The 21559-nt window shown below is 39.4% G+C and overlaps 2 protein-coding genes and 1 long non-coding RNA gene across 3 annotated transcripts in view; 2 read left to right on the top strand and 1 right to left on the bottom strand.

The window, feature by feature from the left end:
- Positions 1 to 21559, bottom strand: part of LOC129347394 (uncharacterized) — a 218509-nt gene that overhangs the window by 37867 nt on the left and 159083 nt on the right. The gene's annotated exons all lie outside the window — the stretch shown is intronic.
- Positions 56 to 9157, top strand: trub1 (TruB pseudouridine (psi) synthase family member 1). The gene is made up of 8 exons (XM_023265206.3): positions 56 to 250; positions 331 to 429; positions 2032 to 2087; positions 5259 to 5340; positions 5482 to 5554; positions 7437 to 7576; positions 7723 to 7779; positions 7882 to 9157. The coding sequence occupies exons 1-8, from the start codon at positions 103 to 105 to the stop codon at positions 8052 to 8054; spliced, it is 828 nt and encodes a 275-aa protein (XP_023120974.2). The 5' UTR covers positions 56 to 102; the 3' UTR covers positions 8055 to 9157.
- Positions 13205 to 20272, top strand: hhex (hematopoietically expressed homeobox). The gene is made up of 4 exons (XM_023265202.3): positions 13205 to 13876; positions 17590 to 17768; positions 18565 to 18615; positions 19657 to 20272. Exons 1-4 carry the CDS (start codon positions 13501 to 13503, stop codon positions 19927 to 19929), a joined length of 879 nt encoding a protein of 292 aa, XP_023120970.2. The 5' UTR covers positions 13205 to 13500; the 3' UTR covers positions 19930 to 20272.

Below are 21559 nucleotides of genomic sequence, written 5' to 3'. Positions count from 1 at the left end.
GGGGGCGGTAAATAGGTCAAACAACGGTTGGCTCATTCGCAGTTGGCGACTACAGTAAGGGAAGAAGAAGGAGAGCATCAGCAGAGGAAGAGTGAGACAAGCATGGCTGGAAATCTGGGCAGCACCGTGGCTCCGGTGTCCAGCTCTCTGTCCAGACTCCAGGCTCTGAATGGACTGTTCGCGGTTTACAAGAAACAAGGACCGACCTCCGCAGACGTGTTGAACGCTCTGAAAGAAGCTCTGCTGAAGGGTAACAGGACACGGCAGGGAGGGTGTGCTGTCTGTAGGGGCTGGCAGGGAGTCATGGTTCTGTGTCACCTTGTCTTTCAGAAGCGGGAGTCCAGAACCCGAACCCGAGGAAGAGGAGGAAGCAGAGCCTGAAGATGGGTCACGGAGGGACTCTGGACAGCGCAGCCAGCGGAGTGTTGGGTAGGACCAGGACCAGGACTAGAACCAGGACTAGGACCAGGCTGGTGTCAGGGAACACAGCTTAAAGTCAGGTTTAAAGTTTATGGGGACATTAGATCAACCCTGTAAGACCCAAATATAGAAAAAAAATGAGCAAAAAATAAATAAATAAAACAAACAAACAAAAAACCTCTGTCTCAGAACAGAATACACACACACAAACACACACACACACACACACACACACACACACACACACACACACACACACACACACACACATATATAAACCCAAATATGGCAAAACATTAAGCTAAAAATCTTTTTAAAAATTCATTGTTTTTTTTCTATATTTCTATATGTTGTATCTATATTTTATAGAAAAAATTAGCAAAAAATTAGCAAATGAGCAAAAATTATATATCTCTAAAATAATTATTAAAAAAGCAAACAAGCTGATTTATTTTTGCAACAGTGGGTTTTACAGGGTTACGGTCACAGATACACAGAGCTGCAGTACAGGCTGTCCCTAAAGTCTGGACATACAGGCAAAAATACATATTTTCAAGAAATTAAAATTTTTACAAATTTTTATTCAGTATATTTATTTTTAAATAAATTGAATTTAATATATATTTGATCATTAATCAAATATATATATATTATACTAGCTATATTTAATCTGTTTAGGCAAAAAAATATATAGTTCGAGATTTCCTGTGTGTCCAGACCCTAGAGACACCCTGTAGTATCCAGGCAAAGCCGGTAACTGCCCAGCTGCCCCGTTTGCCCCAGGTTCACCCCATCTCATTTCAGTCTAATTCAGTTAATTATGAGTTTGTTAGATGCTGTTGTGGCTTAGCCCACCCTCAGGTTTTCCTGTTGTCCTTGTTCCCTCCTAAGAAAAGATTTCGAGGTGCTTCTTGTCCTCCTCCCAATTGCAGTTTTGTGTTATTTAGTTAGCAAATTACTTTTCTATCTCTCAGTGAACAAAGCTTGATGTGTTGATCTGATGCTCTGCCGGATCCTACTTTGGATACAGCTGCAGTCCAGCCTTGATGTTACTGTGAGAAATCCTCTCTTTGCTCACAATAACAATCTGACTGCTGACACTTTCACTTAGTTCTGATGCCATGTTTCCTACTGTGGTCTATAGTGATGCTTGTAGATACTTTGAGTGCAGTTGCCCCATTTGTGGATTCTGATCCTGACAGTGGATAGAATGAGTCTGATTGGACAGCCATGTCTTAAATAGACAAGACTAAAAGTCTACATCCAGGTGAAGCTATACTTTGACTGCAGTGGTTTGAGCTAAATCCTATCATTCTCTCTATGACAGTGTGTACAAGCTGATGTTTAGCAGGTAAAATGTTTACTTTATTGCTGTGTGTTAGCATACAGATGTTTGGTAATTAACACTAAAGAGATGTCTAGTTGATGCTGATAGGAAGCTCATTAGCTTTGCAGGTATTTGGTCATAAACAAATGTCACAAAGAAACTGAAACTTTGATCTGATGATGGTGCTACAGGAAAAGCCAGATCACCAAGTGATTGTGTTTTTATTAAGGAGTGTTAGCAGGACTGTAGCCATTAGACTCTAACACTGTCTCTGTTTCTTTCAGTTGTTGGTGTTGGGAATGGCACAAAAATGCTCAGTACAATGTTGACTGGTTCAAAGGTGAGTTTGTAACGCCAGTGTTAAAGAGTGTAGCTAAACTATAAGGAGCTCTGATTACAGAACTGTGAAACTGTTACACATAGAAAGAATGTTAACGTGTTCCAATCATCACAGCATGGTCTAGACCAGGGGGGCAAACTCATTTAAGTTCAGGGGCCACACCAGTAAAATCTTAGCATAATAACCTATAAATAACCACAACTCCAAATTTTTCCTTTTTTTTTTGTGCAAAAAAGTATGTTCTGAAAATGTTCACATTTAAGGAATTACCTTTTTACAAAACATTATGAACAACCTGAAATTTCTTACAAAAATAAATTAAATTTCAAAAACATTCAGCCTGAGTTTATCATTTACACATTACAACTTCCAGATCACAGAGTGTCTACAAAGATACAAAACATTTAGTCACAGATATCTGGAACTGAATGATAGAGTAAAGTCAGACAAAAAAAGACAAAAAACAACAAAATCAAGACAAAATGTCTCAAAAATGAGACAAAAAATGGACAAACAACACAAGGAAGACAAAGAAAAGACACAAAATGACAAAAACCAGAAACAAACCAACAAAAGTCAGACAATAAACAACAAAAACAAGACAAAATATTACAGAAATGAGGCACAAAAGAACAATGAGCAATATAGTATTTTACTTTATGATCAAAACAACTTGTCATGGTCTAGAAATTATTTTGAATGGATAGATTTACAAATATACAATTTACAGTTAATGTCTTCTCTGTAATTTTTACACTTCACAAAGTCATCCTGTGGGCCGGATTGGACCCTGTGGTGGGCCAATTTTGGCCCACGGGCCGCATGTTTGACACCCCTGGTATAGACTATAAAACTATACAGAACAATAAGACTGATTAAGGTTGGAACATTACACAAATGCTGAACACTGTGATTCACTGTGCATCAGTATATTTCATACCTGTCCTGTGCATTATGCACAGAGGGTGTTAACTGATCTTTATTTTCATGGTCTCCAAAGATCTGTCAGTGAACATAATGCTAACAAAATAGTTTCATTCATTCACTTGCAGCCTTATTCTCAAAAGTCTTGTCAAGCTTTTACATGACTCAAGCACAACATCTTTTATGAGTGAATGTTTTCAGACAGAAAGATGAACAGCAGCTGAGGTCGAGGTTTCCAGTGGAGGGACAATAGAACTATTTAAAATGTTTATTAAGTGTGAGCATATTAACAAGTGTTTGCTTAAGACAAACATGTTGGACTTGAAAGACTGATGTCAATATTGATATTTGAGAGATACTATTGTATCCTCGTAGACTGAACATGTAACACACATTGATGAAGGTGTCTTTTATTCTGTATTAAATAACTGTTTCTAAGCAACATCAACCACTAAAATTATATCTAGTCTATCTTTAGTACATTTGGCCTGACCTTTATAGTTGCTTATTGACAAACGTGGACTACCAGTCAAAAGGACACACCTTTTCATTTAATGGTTTTTCTTTATTTTCATTACTATTTACATTGTAGATTCTCACTGAGGGAATCAAAATGACAAAAGAACACTTATGGAATTAAGTAATAAACAAAAAAGTGTGAAATAAGTCAAAACATGTTTTATATTTTAGATTCTTCAAAATAGCCACCCTTTGCTTTGATCACTGCTTTGAACACTCTTGTTATTCTCTGGATGAGCTTCATGAGGTAGAACCTGAAATGGTTTTCCAACAGTCTTGAAGGAGTTCCCAGAGATGCTGAGCACTTGTTGGCTCTTTTGCCTTCACTCTGTGGTCCATCTCATCCCAAACCATCTGGATTGGGTTTAGGCCATCTGATACAGCATCCATCACTCTCCTTCTTGGTCAAATAGTCCTTACACAGCCTGGAGATGTGTTTAGGGTCATTGTCCTGTTGAAAAATAAGTGATGTTCCAACTAAACGCAAACTGGATGGGATGGCATGTTGCTGCAGGATGCTGTGGTAGCGATACTGGTTCAGTGTGCTTCAATTTGGAATAAATCCCCAACAGTGTCACCAGCAAAGCACCCCCACACCATCATACCTCCTCCTCCATGCTTCATGGTGGGAACCATGCATGTAGAGATCATCCATTCACCTTTTCTGTGCTGCACAAAGACACAGTGGATGGAACCAGAGATCTAAAATTTGGACTCATCAGACCAAAGCACAGATTTCCACTGGTCTAATGTCCATTCCTTGTGTTTCTTGGCCTAAACTAATCTCTTCTGCTTGTTACTTTTCCTTACTAGTGGTTTCTTAGCAGCTATTTGACCATAAAGGCCTGATTGGTTCAGTCTCCTCTGAACAGTTGATGTAGAGATGTGTCTGCTAGTAGAACTCTGTGTGGCATTTATCTGGGTTCTAAACTGAGGTGCTGTTAACTTGCTGTTTCTGAGGCTGGTGACTCAGATGAACTAATCCTAAGCAGCAGAGGTGACTCTTGGTCTTCTTTTCCTGGGGCAGTCCTCATGTGAGCCAGTTTGGTCGTAATGCTTGGTGGTTTTTGCAACTGCACTTGGGGATACATTCAAAGTTTTTGCAATTTTCCAGACTGACTGACCTTCAGTTCTTAAAGTAATGATGGACTGTCGTTTTTCTTTATTTAGCTGATTGGTTCTTGCCATAATATGGATTCTAACAGATGTCAAATAGGGCTGTCAACTATGTACCAATCTGACTTCTGCACAACACAACTGATGGTCCCAACCCCATTAAGAAGGCAAGAAATTCCACAAATGAACCTTGACAAGGCACACGTTAATTCAAAACCATTTCAGGTGAATACCTCACTTTTTGTTAACTACATAATTCCATGTGTTCATTCATAGTTTTGATGCCTTCAGTGAGAATCTACAATGTAAATGGTCATGAAAATAAAGAAAAAACACTAAATGAGAAGGTGTGTTCAAACTTTTAACCAGTAGTGTATACCCTAAAACTAATAATGTGATATCAGAGATATGCAATAATATCAACCAATAAAATCTGCCATGCCATTTTATCTAAGAGGATCTCCATAATACCACACAAATGTTAACATGTAGTTAAAAGCCTTGAAACTTGCTTTAAAAAAAAAAAAAAAAAAAAAGCAGCAGTGAATAAATTTGCATTTTTTTTAAATAAATAGTCAAAACAAACAGTGATTTGGGGTGTTTATTTTACAGAAATATGTAGCTGTAGGGGAGCTGGGGAAAGCCACAGACACTCTTGATGCCACCGGCAGTGTGATTCTTGAAAAAGACTTCGGTAAGTAATGTAAATCGCATCATTTTTAATTGTTCACCCGTCCCAGAAGTCCAATCTAGTCATATAAACCTCTGTTTCTCTCATTTCACAATATGTCTATGATTCATTTATTTATTTTGATTCATTTTTTTTAACCCACAGAGCACATTACCAGGCCGGATGTTGAGGCAAAACTGAAAGCTTTCACTGGTGATATCATGCAGGTGCCTCCACTGTGAGTAAAGCCTCTGAAAGAAAATGTTTCAGTGACAACATGTATGCACATCAAGCACAGCTGTTCAAGGGTTTGACTTACTGATCAAAATGTGTTTTTCAAAGTACAAAATAATAACTGGATAAAATGGAAAAGTTACTTCTGGACTTAAGGTCAAATCGTCCTCCGATATATAAGTGGGGTGAGGTTATGAATGGCCTTGAATGTTAACGGGGGGATTTTCTATTGGATGCGGAACTGAACCGGGAGCCAGTGGAGCTGTTGAAGGACTGGTAGTGATGTGGTGGATGGAGGGGGTCCGAGTGATGAGATGGACAGCTGAATTCTGGGCCAGTTGAAGTTTACGGAGGGATTTGTGAGGGATGCTGGAAAAAGAAGCAGCCCAGAGTGACGGCTAAAGATGTGAAGGAATCCGCTAGCAGCTGGGTAACATCTCTGTTCTTGAGCCTTAATACGCAAATCATTAAGCAGGAACGATGTCCACGGCAGGACACCACAGAGGAAGCTGCTGTGAGGCTCTCCACGGTGCTACTGGGAAAGTGTTATGTTTTTGTTAAGTTACTTTTTGCCTTTGTTGTAGAGGACAGTGGAGAGAGACACAGGAAATGTGGAGAGAAGAGTGGGGAAAAGACATGCAGTAAATGGACATGGGTCAGACTGGAACCCATGACCACTGTGTCGAGGACTACAGCCCCTGTTCATGGTTCACCCGCTCAACCAGTTGAGCTGTAGGGACACTCAGGAAAGTGTTACGTTGACTGATGATGCTAAGGTGAACTTGTTTGACAAGAACATCCATCCATTATCTATACACCGCTGAATCCTCATTAAGGTCACATGAGGCTGGAGTCTATCCCAGCTGACTTAGGGTGAAGGCAGGGGACACCCTGGACAGGTCACCGCTCTGTCACAGGGCTTGACAAGAACATGTATGGTGTAAAAAGTACACTGCATACTGCATATCAACATGACACCATCATGTGAACTACGGTGCAGGCAGCGTCATGATGTCAAGGTGTTTTGCAGGATAATGTCAGGATTGCTGTCCAGCTGGAGCTCAGTAGATGATGGGTGATGCCACAAGACACTGATTCAAAACCACGAAATACATTTGGCACAGAGAGACTTGGAAGCTGAAATTTATAACACCTGTTATTTCCAATTAGCCCAACTGCACGAACATCATGGCTCCATGTGTAAAAAGAATAGCCAGAGGACCTGGAAAGTCTGACTGTGGGACTTCACAAAGATGGAAAAGGATCCAGAAAGATCACAGATGACCCATTACATGCACAATCTAGCTCTAAAATCATGCAGGCAAGTGCTTCAGGCACAGGGTTTGTCAATGGACACTGGAGTTCAGACAGGCAGAAGGACCTTACATTAAACCATGCATTACCCTCTATAAATAGCATTTAAGAAAAAAAACTTGTTCTTCAGCACAAAACTACAAGAGGAAACTTGGTTGATGAATGAAGATGAATATTGACATAGTGCAGGATGTGCTGGAATAATGATAAATTATCTTCCCGCAGAAAATTATGGTCAAGATCCAAGAGGTTTCGATCCATGAAGATAGTCAAAGTTTGATTTGCTCTAAAATCTAAACTGTGTTGGAGTTAAGGAGTTTACCATCAGCATGCTGCTAGTTCTTACTATGGTGCAGGGAAACTTGTGGCCTTTAGAGGTCGCTAGCGCAGAGGTTTGTCACACCCTCTGTGTTCGAGCTCTGCTGCAGTGTCCATGGTTAAGAAAGCAGTCTCTCACTGAGAGAAAAGCTGCTGAACTGCATGGAATTTATATAAACACTGTCCTTATTCCTGCTTCTCTTTTTAGTTCAATAAACCAAACAGTCTTAATATTCTTTCTAACTTTGCTTTAGCTACTCAGCGCTGAAAAAGGACGGCCAGCGTCTGTCTGTCCTACTGAAGAAAGGTCACAAGGTTGAGGCCAAACCAGCCAGGCCAGTCACCGTGTACAACCTCACCCTGCTGGAGTTCAAGCCTCCTCTCTTCACTCTGGGTTCGTACACGTTGCATCATGCAGCAGTTCTTTCTTCCTCTATACCGACTTCTTTAAACCAGCATTGTCAGTGTCATTTCCTGCCTTTTTAAGTTTGTTTATGTGCTAAAGTGGAGCCAGTAGTAAGGGTTTTATTTGCGTGACAGATATTGAGTGTGGTGGTGGATTCTACGTCAGAAGCTTGGTGGATGACCTGGGAAAAGGTGAGATTCATCCTGCTTCACTGTCTGAAAACTGAACTTAGAAATCACAACTCCAGACGTCTGTCTCTAAATACCCCATGTGTGTGTGTGTGTGTGTTGCAGCTCTGTCATCGTGTGCTCATGTGAAGGAGCTGACCAGGACCAAGCAGGGTCAGTTCACCCTGCAGGAACACGCTTTACATGAGGAGCAGTGGACACTGGAACACATCCTGCAGTCGCTGCAGTGCTGCTCAGAGGGAGAGCTGGAGCCAGAACCACCAGAGGCTGAAACCTGAGGAGCACCAGGACCCAGGGTCCAACAGAAGAGCCGGGATCCACGTTTGCCGGATAGTTAGCATGACTCACCTGCTCCGCTTTTCTCATTCTTAAGGTGTGTTTGTTAGCAGGTCAAGTGTGACAAATTCAGACAGATGTCAAAAACGCAGATGTTCTGGAGCTCGGTGGAGCAGCGCAATGACTGGACTGATTCTGCTCCGCATTCTTGTGGCTTCTGCCTCGTCTGCGGTTTTGTAAATGGTTATGTATTTGGAAATTGCAGCCCCCACTCCACCCCAGCTAGCTGCTTATTAGAAATCCTGGGTAAAGAAACAATATTCAGGATATTTATCACAGGTTCAAAGCAAAAAGGTATGCTTTGTTAGGGAAAACCACAAAGGTTAAATTTAAAGCATTTCACACTGCAGCAATCATTTTGGATTTGTGTTGACAAGATTTCAAATGTTAATTGATTATGAAAAAGAAGTATTGTGATTGGCAGCTTTATAGTCTTAGTTGGGACATTATCTTTATTGAAGGGGTCTTTGCTTAAAACACTAGCAGTGATAGCTTCTGTAACCAAAGCAGATAAATGTATCAGTCAAAGCACCTGCAGATGTTGTACCTATAAACCCCTCCTTGGAAAAGTTCCCCTTTTGTTGCTTTTCTACATTGAATAATGGTCAATGTAATGTGGCTTTTTTTTAACAGGAAGTTACAAAGCAAGACTTTCGATGATTCAGTGTAGAAGAGCAATAAAAGGGGAAAGCTTTCAAAGTGGGGAGTGGGCATTTCCATAGTATATCTGTGGAAATGCAGCACTGTTTTCTCTAAATATTGACTCCAACAAGATATGCTGACATGTGAATGAAAGTGATGTGTACATTTTCAGTGCAGAGCTGTTTTTTTTTTTTAAAGACTGGTGTGATATCTGGAAGCAGTGTTGTATACACAGCACATCTCTTTAATTTGTGCATTATTTCCTAATGAAATCAATATGGGGTGAAAAAGATGAAAAATAACATTTATTTTTCGTGATTTAAGAGTGGCTGCCACAGGTCTGAAAAAGTCATTAAAAGATTTGTGTTCCTTTAAAGACAGTAAACATTTATTTCTAAATGTCTGAATTGTTTGTTTTCTTTCCTACTTTATGGGCTAAGTTTAGAGATGAAGTGTTATTGTTTGTGGTTTGTAAAATGACCAGGAGTAGTTTTTCCTCCACTGAGCCTGCTGGAGGTTTGTTTTTAGTTCTGTCCGTTGCACTGTCAGCAGGATTACACAAACACTGACAAACCCAAGTTCATGAAATGTGTCGGAGAGGTGGAGCAAAGGATGAAAAACATTTGGTGCTGGTTCAGACCACTTTCTTTACAGGCCGTTGGTAGGATGTGATCCGTGTGTTATTTGAGCTGCCCTCTGAGGTCCAGGTTATGTTTCAAGATTAGGATCTGGACTACTTGGAAAAATGATCAGCATTATGAGCATCTCCAAAACATCCTCTCAAAGTAAACATTAAAAAACGTTTTGGGCTTCAGTGGGACAGTCTGATCAGGTAACGCAGAATATCTGTGTGGGGCTGTGGCTGTAAACGGCTTTAAAAACTCAAGATTTCCAGATTTCCCGACGTAGTGGACTGGGTTCGATTCCACCTCACGGCCCTTGCTGCAGGTTTTCAACCCCTTACTTTCCTGTCTGCCTCTACTAACCTATCTAATAAAGGCCCAAAAATAACTTTAAAAAAAGATTTCCGCTTAGTATCTCATCATTACTACCAACAATGTCATAATTAGGATTTTTGACTTCAGTCTGGATTTTCACTTTTTATGTATTTACTTTGCGGTGCATTAGAAACTGCACCTCTAAGGCAACTAAAAACCATATGACAGTGTTTTCAGTAACTTGGACACGGTGGGCTCACCCGGGGAGGACCGTGAGGACTTGCGCGCCTCCGTGGAACCGTTAATGGGGACGCATGGCGCCAGCTGCCAGGGAGCGGCTGCAGAAGTTATCAGTAGGTTTTTTGGACAGGAGTCTGACGCCACGGGAAGCTGGACGGATCAATGAGCTGCAATGATTGTCTCAGTCTAAATATTAGCCGTTTGGTGTTTTCTTTCATGTCTTCAAGGCTGCTCACATCCCTGTTTGCTCTCCTGGTCCCCTTTATCTAAATTACAGCTGTTTGAAAGTTGGCGCTTTAAAGACGCATCACAGTATCGAACCACTGGATTCGGATAACGTGCGCGTTTATTGGCGAGCAGCTGTAGGTTTCCTCCAGCGCTGAGGCGTGACTTGGGGCCGTAGGAGAGCTTTAATGAAGTGTAGTAGTGGTGATAAAGCGCCTCGGGATGAGCACAAGCCGTGCGTCTGGAGCCATTAAAGGCTTCCCTGTCCGTGCTGTAACTCTGGAACACACAAGTTACCGGCTATTGTTCGGCACACACCTATCTGAGGGGATAAACGTGCACTTAGTAAGCCACTAAAGAGATTTGCATTTATAGACATGATCATAGTTCTCCTGTATCAGCAGCGCCGCACTGATAGACGGATTACCCAGGAAAGCTCCAAACATTCAAATCATGAGTTAATCACTCTCCATTCAGCTGGACGTTTGGATGTGGACTTAACCTGAATTACATGGGTAAAGATCGCTGTTTGATTAGTTAAAAAAAGTATTTAGCACATGTTTACAGTGAGGGAACCCAGGATGCTGGGGTTTGCAGTGTTTTAGATTCACATTTCGTCATGAAAAGTAAATCCAGGTTAACTTAGTTTTCCATTCAGTATGGGTCAGGACGAACACTGAAAATCTGATTTTTATTTTATTTGTTTTTCAATTTAGCCTTTGTTTAACCAGGTCGGTCTCGTTGAGATACAATGAACTCTTTTTCAAGGGAAGCCAAGACAGCAGTCTGAGAAATATTCGAATTGCAACAATTAAAAACAGACAACAGCAACTCACACCACAAAATAAATCAAATACATGCTACATAAAAAGCACAGGATTAACCCTTTAAGATCCAAATATAGGAAAAAAAACCAAAAAACAAAGAAAAAACAAACAAACAATATATATATATATATATATATATATATATATATATATATATATATATATATATATATATATATATATATATATATGCAAATGTAGAAAAAATGAGCAAAAAATGAAATAAACTAAAAAAAATCATAACAAAAAAATAAACCCAAATGTAGAAAAAATTAGAGAAAATTTTACAGACACACACTAAATCACTAAATAGATAGATAGATAGATAGATAGATAGATAGATAGATAGATAGATAGATAGATAGATAGATGATAGATAGATAGATAGATAGATAGATAGATAGATAGATAGATAAAAAATAAAACTGATCTTGTATTTTTGCAACAGTGAGTTTTACAGGGTAAAGCATTTACATTAAAACAACAACAGGTGTGATAAGTAGCTGCTGCACAAATCTTTCATCCGGTTTTTAGAAGTTCCAGTGGTGATGAGTTCCTTCAGATTCAGTGTCAGTTCCAAGCAGCAGGTGCAGAGAACTTAAAACAGTTTTTTTGCAAATGAAGAATGAACCTTTAGCACATTTAATGAGAGCAAATCATTAGAATGTAAACAGTAATTGCTGTGGGTTTTAGAAATGTAATCACATCAATAATGTGGGAGTAGACCTTTGTGAATAAATGTGTACCAAGAATGGCCATTCAACTCCAGCATATCAGGTGCAGTGTCATAAAATATATTCCAATGTGACCAGGCCAGATAGGGGTATCTTGTTTAGATTCACTTACTGTAAATCAATGTGACAATACAAAGTCTATAACAGAAACTAAAGCATACCATGACAGGTGACCAAAGACTTTAGGATTTATGGAGGGAGAAACTCAACAGTATAGGAAAATACATGAGGATAAGGTCTGCAGCTTCCTTATGAAGAGTACTTTCTTACTGAAAATAGTTCAAACAGCCAAGTGTCCCAATTTAGTTTTCTGTTGTATTCTGACATGTTGAATATTTAGCATCTGCTGATAATCTGATCAGAAACTTTTTTTGTTGTTCTTATTTTCCTCATAATAGGCTCCTAATACTGTGACCTGGATGATACAAAACATCAGCTGAAGCCACTTTGTTGCTTTTACCAGTGAGGGACCAAACCTGTACCACAACAGGTCTTCTTGTGGAAAGATTACATTGTATTCTTTACAAAATATACTTAGAAAAACTCACATGAAATGAATCCATCTGAAATGCTCCTGATTTTAAAAAACACCTGAACATTTTATTGATATATTGTTAAACTTACCACTCAAAAGTTTGGGGACACTTAGAAATGCCCTTATTTTTGAAAGAAAAGCAGTTTTTTTTTGTCAGTGAAGATAACACTGAATAAATCCTAAATCCAGTCTAGATATTGTTAATGTGATAAATGACTATTCTAGCTGGAAACAGCTGATTTTTAATGGAATATCTACATAGAGGTACAGAGGAACATTTCCAGCAACCATCACTCCTGTGTTCTAATGCTACATTGTGTTAGCTAATGGTGTTGAAAGGCTCATTGATGATTAGAAAACCCTTGTGCAGTTATGTTAGCACATAAATAAAAGTGTGAGTTTTCATGGAAAACACTGAAATTGCCTGGGTGACCCCAAACTTTTGAACAATAGTGTATATTGTCACTAAGTAGGGGGATTGAATCTATATTTAATGATATCAAATCGTTTTTTTCTTACCATTTTCTTATGAACAACTCCTTTAATCTTGACTTCGACCAGCTGATATCTGAGCATGTGTCTTCTAGAAGAGAAACGGACACAGCTCTGTATCTGTTAGATTCTACCTGCTTTGAGTTTGCAGGATTTTCTCAAGATGTCAGGTCAAAAATGCTAGATATGATCTTGTTGCTCTGAGTTACAACATTTTTTAAATGATTGCCCTACTATCATTGTGTCTATATACTGAGTTTGGGGTTTTCTAATGACTCAATGATTGTCTGTGTTGAAGTGATTCACCTGAAATACTGTTATCTCCTCCCTGCTGTCGTCTGATCACCGTTTGGAGCTGCCAGGGAGCCAATCAGAAACGGCCGCCGGCCACCTGCAGGAAGCTGGCCGTCCACTTATCTCCTCCCTCCTTCGCCTGCAGCCAGATAACAGCCCAACAGTTGGATCAAGCAGCAGCCAGTCACCACCGCAACCTGACGGACACCAGAACACCCCAACGGTCCCTCTGCAGCCCACAAAGACTCCCTGTTTCCTGCGTTTTGGGTAGTTAATCCACAGATGTTAGCGCTGGAAGTTCTAGTAGAAATGTGGTAGTATGTAAATAAGTTTTGTGTGATATTGTCGATAAAGAGGAAGGCTGTAGGGAGAGAGAGAGAGAGAGAGAGAGAGCGTGAGAGAGGGAGGGACGCAGCTTTCCGTTATTTCACTTCCAACGCGCCGCGGCGGCACACGGCACCATGAGCGTCCCGCTTTACGCACCGACCCCCATCCAGCCGGCGCACCCGACCCCCTTCTACATCGAGGACATTCTGGGGAGGACAGCCACTAACACCTCCTCTTCATCCGCCTCTTCGTCCTCCTCCTGCTCCACTCCAGTCATCCCCACACCGACCCTCCCGTCGCCCAACTCCTCCTTCACCAGTCTGATCTCGCCGTACCGGACGCCGATTTACGAACCCACGCCGATTCACCCCGCGCTGTCGCACCACGCCGCGTTGACGGCCACGTACGCCTCCGCCGGGGCTTTCACCGGCTCCATCTACCCGTTCCACCACCAACACCACCGCTCCATGGGGGAGTACGCACAGGCGCTGCTGAGGCACGACCATCTGGGTGAGTCGGTTGAAACTGCGTGCGTAATTCTGATAGTAAAAGTGGGCAAACAGAGTCTGCTCATTCTTTCAAATCAATGTCGTGTAGAGAATCGCCCCATAATCACGCTCCTTGTTTACATTCTCTGGTTAAACTCCGGTCTAGACTGCCTGCTTCATGACACCTTCAAGTTCATTATTTGCCAGTTGTATTATTTTTTTATCATGCGTTACTGCATATCGGATGATTTCCTGCTTTTTCTGCAACAAATCAATCCGATTTTTAAATCATTAAGGGACAAAGTAAATCAACTTGTTTGGCTGGGTGGTATGCAGCGTGAGAACTTCTTACTCCTGCCATGAAAACTTTTCTGTCTGCACAAGCTTCGTTTCAGCGCCTACGAAACCGTTTTTGCATAAGTATCACGCTTTGTCATGCGTATCCAACTGCAGACTGTTGATCTCCAGTTGCATGTAGCACATAAACAGAGCGCTAGACAGAGCAGATGTTCCTCTAAAAGTATCGAGCTCATCTCAATCTGAAGGCACTTCTGTGCGTGATGCCAGAGCCAGCTCAGATGAGGCCCATTGTTACTGTGACAGACATGTGTGGGGCCACAACAGCAGCGGTCATATCCAGGCAGTGTGCTGCTGGTGGGGGGTGATGGGAGGTACATGGCAACCTTGACTCGTTTTCCTGACTCCTATTGTTCTTAAACATCAGAGGAGTAAGTGGGCCGGGTGACTAACACTAACTCACTAAATCACTTGTTATTTCACCGCTCTCTCCCTCCCTATCTCTTTGTGTGTGTGGGTCCATCATTACGCACGTGTATTTTATGCATTTGACGCAACATTCCAAAGTTTTCAGCCCATATCTGCATGAAAATGATGATTTCATCCCATTTAAAAGCGTGACTGATTGGTAGAGCAGGGAGTCCGGTGTGTGTCCGGGGTCGTGTTAATTGGTTTACATTCATTTATTTTATAGGCCATTGGAACCAGCTGCAGTGACTGATGGGCCTCTAGTATTGTGTGACTCTGACTTTGTGCTGCTGAACAAGCCGGGCCCTTTTCCGTTCATAGCGGAAGCCGTGAGCCTGTCGATAGGAGTAAATCTGCTTTCAGAAGCTGTTAAATGTTTTCCTGTCTCACCCCGTCCAGCCGCTTCCTCGGGAGCCCGCTGCACGCTGCTGATTATTTTATCGACATCCTCAATACAGACATATTCAGGAAACACTCGGCCTCTGATAGCCGGGATCCGTTCTTCACATATTGTTGCACTTCCTCTGCCGAGGATGTGGTGACTTTCTGTATGGTTGGTAGCGAGAAGAAGAAGAAGAAAAAAACAGTCAGAGAGCAGCTCTGATGGGATGTGAGGAGAAAAGCAGAATGGTGTCACTGAAAGGCGAGAAAGCAACGTTTCAATTAAGCTCTTATTTTGAAAAACAAAAGGGTTCAAGGGTAGAGTTTACAGGAGCAAACTGTAGTCACAAGAGGAGAGAATCATCTCAGATGAAGCCACCAGGAGTCTTTTACATTGGATTTTTTATTCGTCACACATAGTACACTGTAAAAAAAAGTTTGTACATTTTACGGTGAAAAACTGTCAAAATCTGTGAACTCTAAAACAGTTTGATGCAGTTTATATAACATTGAATCACAGTAAATAGGTTAACCAGGAGAAAAATGTGTTGAAAATATACATTTCCAGACTCCTGCACAACTTTTAATGGAAAAATGCCATAATATGTGCAACAACGCTGTAATTTTTGCATTTAATTCTCCAAAAGAATACAGTTTTTCCCAGTTAAATGTACATATTGTTGCACTGATAATGGAAAATTTGCTGCAATATTTATAAGATGGCAATTTCATTACATGTAAAAAAAACGTTTCTTACAGGTCAAATTGATGTACTTTTGTGTTAATAACAGACATATGCTTTAATATTTCTGACAAAAAACTCTTTTTTTAAACCAGTAACATGTGGAATGAATCGTGTTTTTAACCCTAAAATCAACAATATCAATTTTTTTACTGTAAATGTAGAAAATGTTTTACTGGAATTTTATGGCGGCATTCTGGCAACAATTTTACTGTAAAAACATTTTTTAATTATTATTTTTACAGTGTATGGCAGTGAAATGCAGTGACTGTCCACCAGGCTTTAAAAATACAAAATATAAAATAAAAAAAAAACAGGTAAAAATACAAAATACAAAATAATAATAATAATAATAATAATAATAATAATAAAAGGCTAAAATACAAATAGGTAAAACTATAATATAGAATAAATACAAACAGCCCAACACTGGGTCTTGATCATTCAAAATCTGGTCCAATGATCGGTTCCACTGTGTGCATTTTTTTCTGTTTACATTTTCTCTCCATTTTTATTCTATTAAAACTTATCCTCTAAGTCATATTATAAGGGCTGAAACTTTTACATTTGGTTTTATAAATACACAGCCTCTTGTGTCTGCTATCCTTTTACACACAATACTTTTTATTATTATTTTTTTCCCCCAGCTGGTTTAGTTGAAGTATTGAAAAGTGTTGATGTCCACCATCCTCCCCAAACGTCCTCCTCTGACACTTCCACATATTACGGGGAAAATTTTTGTCATTTTGGTTCCAACTAATGCTGAACCCTCCATATGATTCCTTTGTTTATGTGCATATTTTCATAAAACAACAGGGAGGCTTAATTTGCACGGTTCAAATTTCTCAAGAACCGCTATCGTTGCTTCCTCACACAAGTAAAATGTATTCATTGTTATTTGCATATTATCAGATTGGAACAGAGCTGCTGATGGTATATCTGTAAGGGGCTGTAGAGGGGTTTACCCTCACATCTAACCTGGAACAACACACAGGATGAATATATGAATAGAAACTACTGCTGTTAAAAGACAGGTGTGCACGAAAACAATCCGTCTGTCTCCTGCAGTCTGTGGATTTTATGCCTCTGTTTTCTGAGAACGTCCAGATCAATATCACTGAGAGCAAATAAAAACAAACACTTAATATCCTCTTGGTAGCCTTCTATTAATATTTGCTTTGCTTTTTTTGTAATATTCAGCTAAACATCAAAACAGAATTCTAGAAACTGAGAATCTAATTTGTTTTCAGCAGCTGTCTGATCGTTGTTTCACTCAGAGGGACTTGAAAAGCTCAGATATTCGATTATTACTGTAATAAATCACCTTTATTCTACCAGCCGAAGTCTTTGTTTGTGTATGTTTATGCTTTGGATCGGACTAAAAGGTGTTCATTCCCGGCTGAGCAGTGCGTGGTGGTGTGAGCGAGAGCAGAGGATCCAGTTCTCTAATCACAGCTCGGAGCAGGAAGCACATGAAGCGGATATTTGGCCACAGTTTTCACTCTGTCACGACCTTCCTGAGAGCAGCAGCAGCCGTGTTTGTTCCAGGAAATTACCGGAGAACACAGCAGACACGCTCACACTCTTCAGCTCACTTTTTTAAAAATGTGCAACTCATTTATTCTATCTGTTCTGCTGGAGTTGAGCCTTATTTTATAGCCGAAATGATGCGTAAAGGTTTATGGATACACGCAGCGCGCAGGAGGTGGATATTAGTCTCAGCTGTTTGCTCACTTTTCCTGAGTTGCAGTTTTGAATTCTAATCAATAGTTAAGCAAATGTGTCTAAGCAAGCCGCTTGTGAGCAGCAGTGTGAATGATCGGGCCTGTGGTTTCTCCTCTCTGAAGGCAAACCTCTCCTGTGGACGCCCTTCATCCAGCGGCCTCTACACAAAAGAAAAGGCGGCCAGGTCCGCTTCTCCAACGACCAGACCATCGAGCTGGAGAAGAAGTTTGAGACCCAGAAATATCTGTCCCCTCCGGAGAGGAAGCGGCTAGCCAAGATGCTGCAGCTCAGCGAGAGACAGGTGAGCTGTGAGCCGGAACACCTGGATTCATTTAGGGCCGATTCTCCTTCTGCTGCGCGTCACGATCCAGCAGCAGATCCCATATTATTATTATTATTATTATTATTATTATTATTATTATTATTATTATTATTATTATTATTATTATTATTATTATTATTATTATTGTTATTGTGTTGTTGTTATTCAGCGGCTTTTCCATTAAAACATATTAAAAATTGACGTTTTAATTGAATGTCCATACAGCATAAATATATAATAATTTATTCACTCAAAAAGTCAAATGATTTGTTTGTGTTTATTGAGTTTGCGTTAATATGTTTTAATTCAAAAGCCGCTGACTAATACTGTTATTATGATTATTATTGTTGTTGTTGTTGATGTTATTATTAACAGTAATAATAATATTAATGTTTTTGTTGTTATCCAGCGTTATTAAAACATTTGAAAAATTGACTTTGTTTTAATTTAAAGTCCATACAGGAGGAATTTATAATATTTTTTTCGCTCAAAAATGTCAAATGATTTGTTTGTGTTTGTTAACTGAGTTCGGGTAGAGTCAGGTGTGTTGGTTTAGTCCAGATTACAGCATCACAGGTAAATTGCGCTGCTGGATGTTTTTAGCCTGAAACCTCTGCAGTCATACAGCAGCTATGAGGTGTTTTATTCACTGTTTAGTGTCAGAAGGAATCCTCCGTTAAAGGTGGATTTGAGCTGGAGGTGACAACAGTTCAGACCAACAGATTGTAATAAAATAAAACTCACACTTTTCGTTTCTTTTTCATTTGTCTCTCAGGTTAAAACCTGGTTCCAGAACCGACGAGCTAAGTGGAGAAGACTAAAGCAGGTGAGAGGTTTTTCTCCTAAAGGATTCCTGGAGTCAGCTATCAGCTACTTTAACTCCAAGTGTTTTTATTCCTTTATTTCTAAATATAAAACCTCTATGACTAGAACATGTCTTTGGAGCAGTGAAACAGAATGGTCGTTAAAAATATAGAAACCCAAAGTTGAATTTCTCTAATTATTTATTGTACCAAAAGTGAACTAAACTGGACTGAACAAATGCAGTATTTTCGATCAGTCTCTGAATTCGTGTCCAGTGTCTGAGTGACTTTTTTTTATTTCGCTGAAATTTAACGTGAACGGTTTATTCTTGGCAAAAAATTTTAATGTCAGTTGATTCAAGATTCAAGACCTTTATTTGTCACAAACACAATTACACGCAGTATAACGCGCAGTGAAGGAGCACCAGATCCGAAACAATAAGAATAATAAGAATAAAGAATAAAAGCACACAAGAACTAAATACATATATTTAACCTCCTAAGACCCGAACTTTGGTTGGGCTTCCATTTTGGATTTCTTCTAGTTATTTGGGATATGGAGTAACCAATAAATATAATAATTGGATAATATCTAATATGTGATTGTTATGTTTATTATATTTTTATATTTATATTATATGTATTTTATATCTGTATTGTTGTTCTTATTATTGTTATTATTCAAATTTTTATTATTATTTTATTATTAACATTATTATTAACAATACGCTCTTTTTGGGGGAAAAGAAGATGTCCACATATGCGGAAGTCACGTCATATGAGGATATATACAGGAATATATATATCTGGAGAGAGCTAGATAGAAATAAGTAAAATAAACAAATAAATCAAAGTGTCAAATTTATACTTTGATTTAGTATTTATTTCGTCTCAAACACATTAAGTCAGTGTCTGTCGGAAAGTTCACCATCCGACCATTCTTCGGGTTTTTATAGCTAAATAATGTCATTTGGGGAATTGAATAATTGTAATTATAACAGCAGGCCTTTTGCGCAACGTTTTGGGGTTCAGAGGATTAAAATCCGTCCGTGTGTTTGCTCCAGGAGAACCCTCAGGCCGGTAAGAGGGAGCCGGAGGAGGACGGAGCCGCCGGCAGCAGCTCCACTAAAGCGGACGGGATGATGAGCGAGGCGGCGGGGATCCAGAGCCCGGAGCACAGACTCACCAGCCCGGCCTCCGAGGCGGCGCAGGCCGCTCGGTGCGGCCGGCCTCCGTCCTCCCAGCAGCAGTACACGGAGCTGGAGTCGGAGGTGTCGGATGATACGGACCAGGAGCTGGACATAGAGGACGAGTTCACAGAGAACCCGCAGTTCTGAGACACAGAACAGAGACTGGACGTGATGGTGAACTTGAGCCTCTCGGTCTCAGGCTGGTTCGTAGACTAGATCCTGATCTGTCAGACCACTAAGGTAAAAACCCCGCAGAGCCTCCTCAGTGCGCTGCCGGTGTGCCGATGACTGTCATTGATTCCTGGCTGTAGATGAGTTTCTCTGTACTGTACCATGTGTTGTGTTGTGTTGGATGACGAAAAGCTCTTCAGTCTACAGGCCCCTGCCTTCAGATGTGATATCCCAGTGAATAATCAGTGTGGCGTGAATTCTGTTTCTATTATCTCAGAAACGATTTTGTGATGAGAATAAATCTGACACTTTGTATATAGCCCGGCTGGACTGTGGTTTATTGTCTATTAATAAGCCTCAAAGTGCACAAGAAATGAATGAATAAACCTCATATTAGGGTAATTAAGGAGGGAGGAATCACAGTTAATTAAAATAAATCTCATTTTTAGCTGTCATTTAAAAGCCACACAGACAGGTCGATGCTTAAAGTTAAAGTCAAGAAAATGTAAGTAATAATTATTGCATCGAAATAAATGAAAACTTCGGATTATTTAAACCTGATGTGTACAAATCCTGACGATTAACATGTAATTCTAATAATGGAATGACAGTCAACCTATAATAAAGAGGGCATATTTTTCTAACAACACCCTTATGGAATTAAATAGAATTAAATCTGAATTATTTAGTTTGATAGTTTTGTAAACTACGGGATCTGAAATCTACAGTATTTTATGATTTGATTGTATATAATTATAAATCATTTGACTTTCTGCTTCAAGTTTAGAAAATCTCAGATACTGGATGTGTGATTTATTGAATTTTTCCTGGTTTAATGGAACACTATTGGTATTATTAATAATTCCACATAGTTTATATTATTAGCTATGTAGTGTTTTAGATAACTGATTGTGTTTATCTGCTTTAATTTCACTTTACAGCAGTGTGGAAAAAATAATAACAGCCGAGGTATAGGGAAGAAGTCAAATTTTACATTTAATCTATACAAATATTGTGCTGCAGTTCACATTTTATTTGAATATAACGGTAATATCCAGAATTGTAATTAAAGTAGCAAAAGCAAAGCTATTCTCAAATCTTTTCATTGAAGAGTTTTTATTATTATTATTATTATTATTATTATTATTATTATTATTATTATTATTATTATTATTATTATTATTATTATTATTTTTATTACTGTATTACTATTATTAATGTATTCATGTGTGATCAGCATGTTAATGCACAGCTGCTCAAAGTACTTTCAAAAATACAACAAAATATTGTCAATTAGAGGTTTTTATTTTTAGTTTTTGGATTTTTTTTTGTTTTGTTTTGTTTTTACTCTGTAAATTCACTGCTTCTTGGTGTAGAGTAGCATCTCCTGCTGTACGTTCCATTAACCTTGCAGCTCTAGTCCATGCTCTGTCTACTGGACTGCATGTGTTTAAAAAACATCACTTCAGCTCAGCTCATATAAGACAAAACAGTTCTTTATCTGAACCCTAAACCGCTCTGAGGAACCACTGTTTTTTGTTTGTTTGTTTGTTTTTTTGGTTACAAGAACTGCTGCGTACATAACTGTTTCATTTAAACATGCAAA

This window comes from Amphiprion ocellaris, chromosome 18, assembly GCF_022539595.1.
Source record: "Amphiprion ocellaris isolate individual 3 ecotype Okinawa chromosome 18, ASM2253959v1, whole genome shotgun sequence".
Classification (NCBI taxonomy): domain Eukaryota; kingdom Metazoa; phylum Chordata; class Actinopteri; family Pomacentridae; genus Amphiprion; species Amphiprion ocellaris.
Note: the sequence above shows the minus strand (reverse complement) of the source record. Positions and strands in the feature narration are given on the sequence as shown.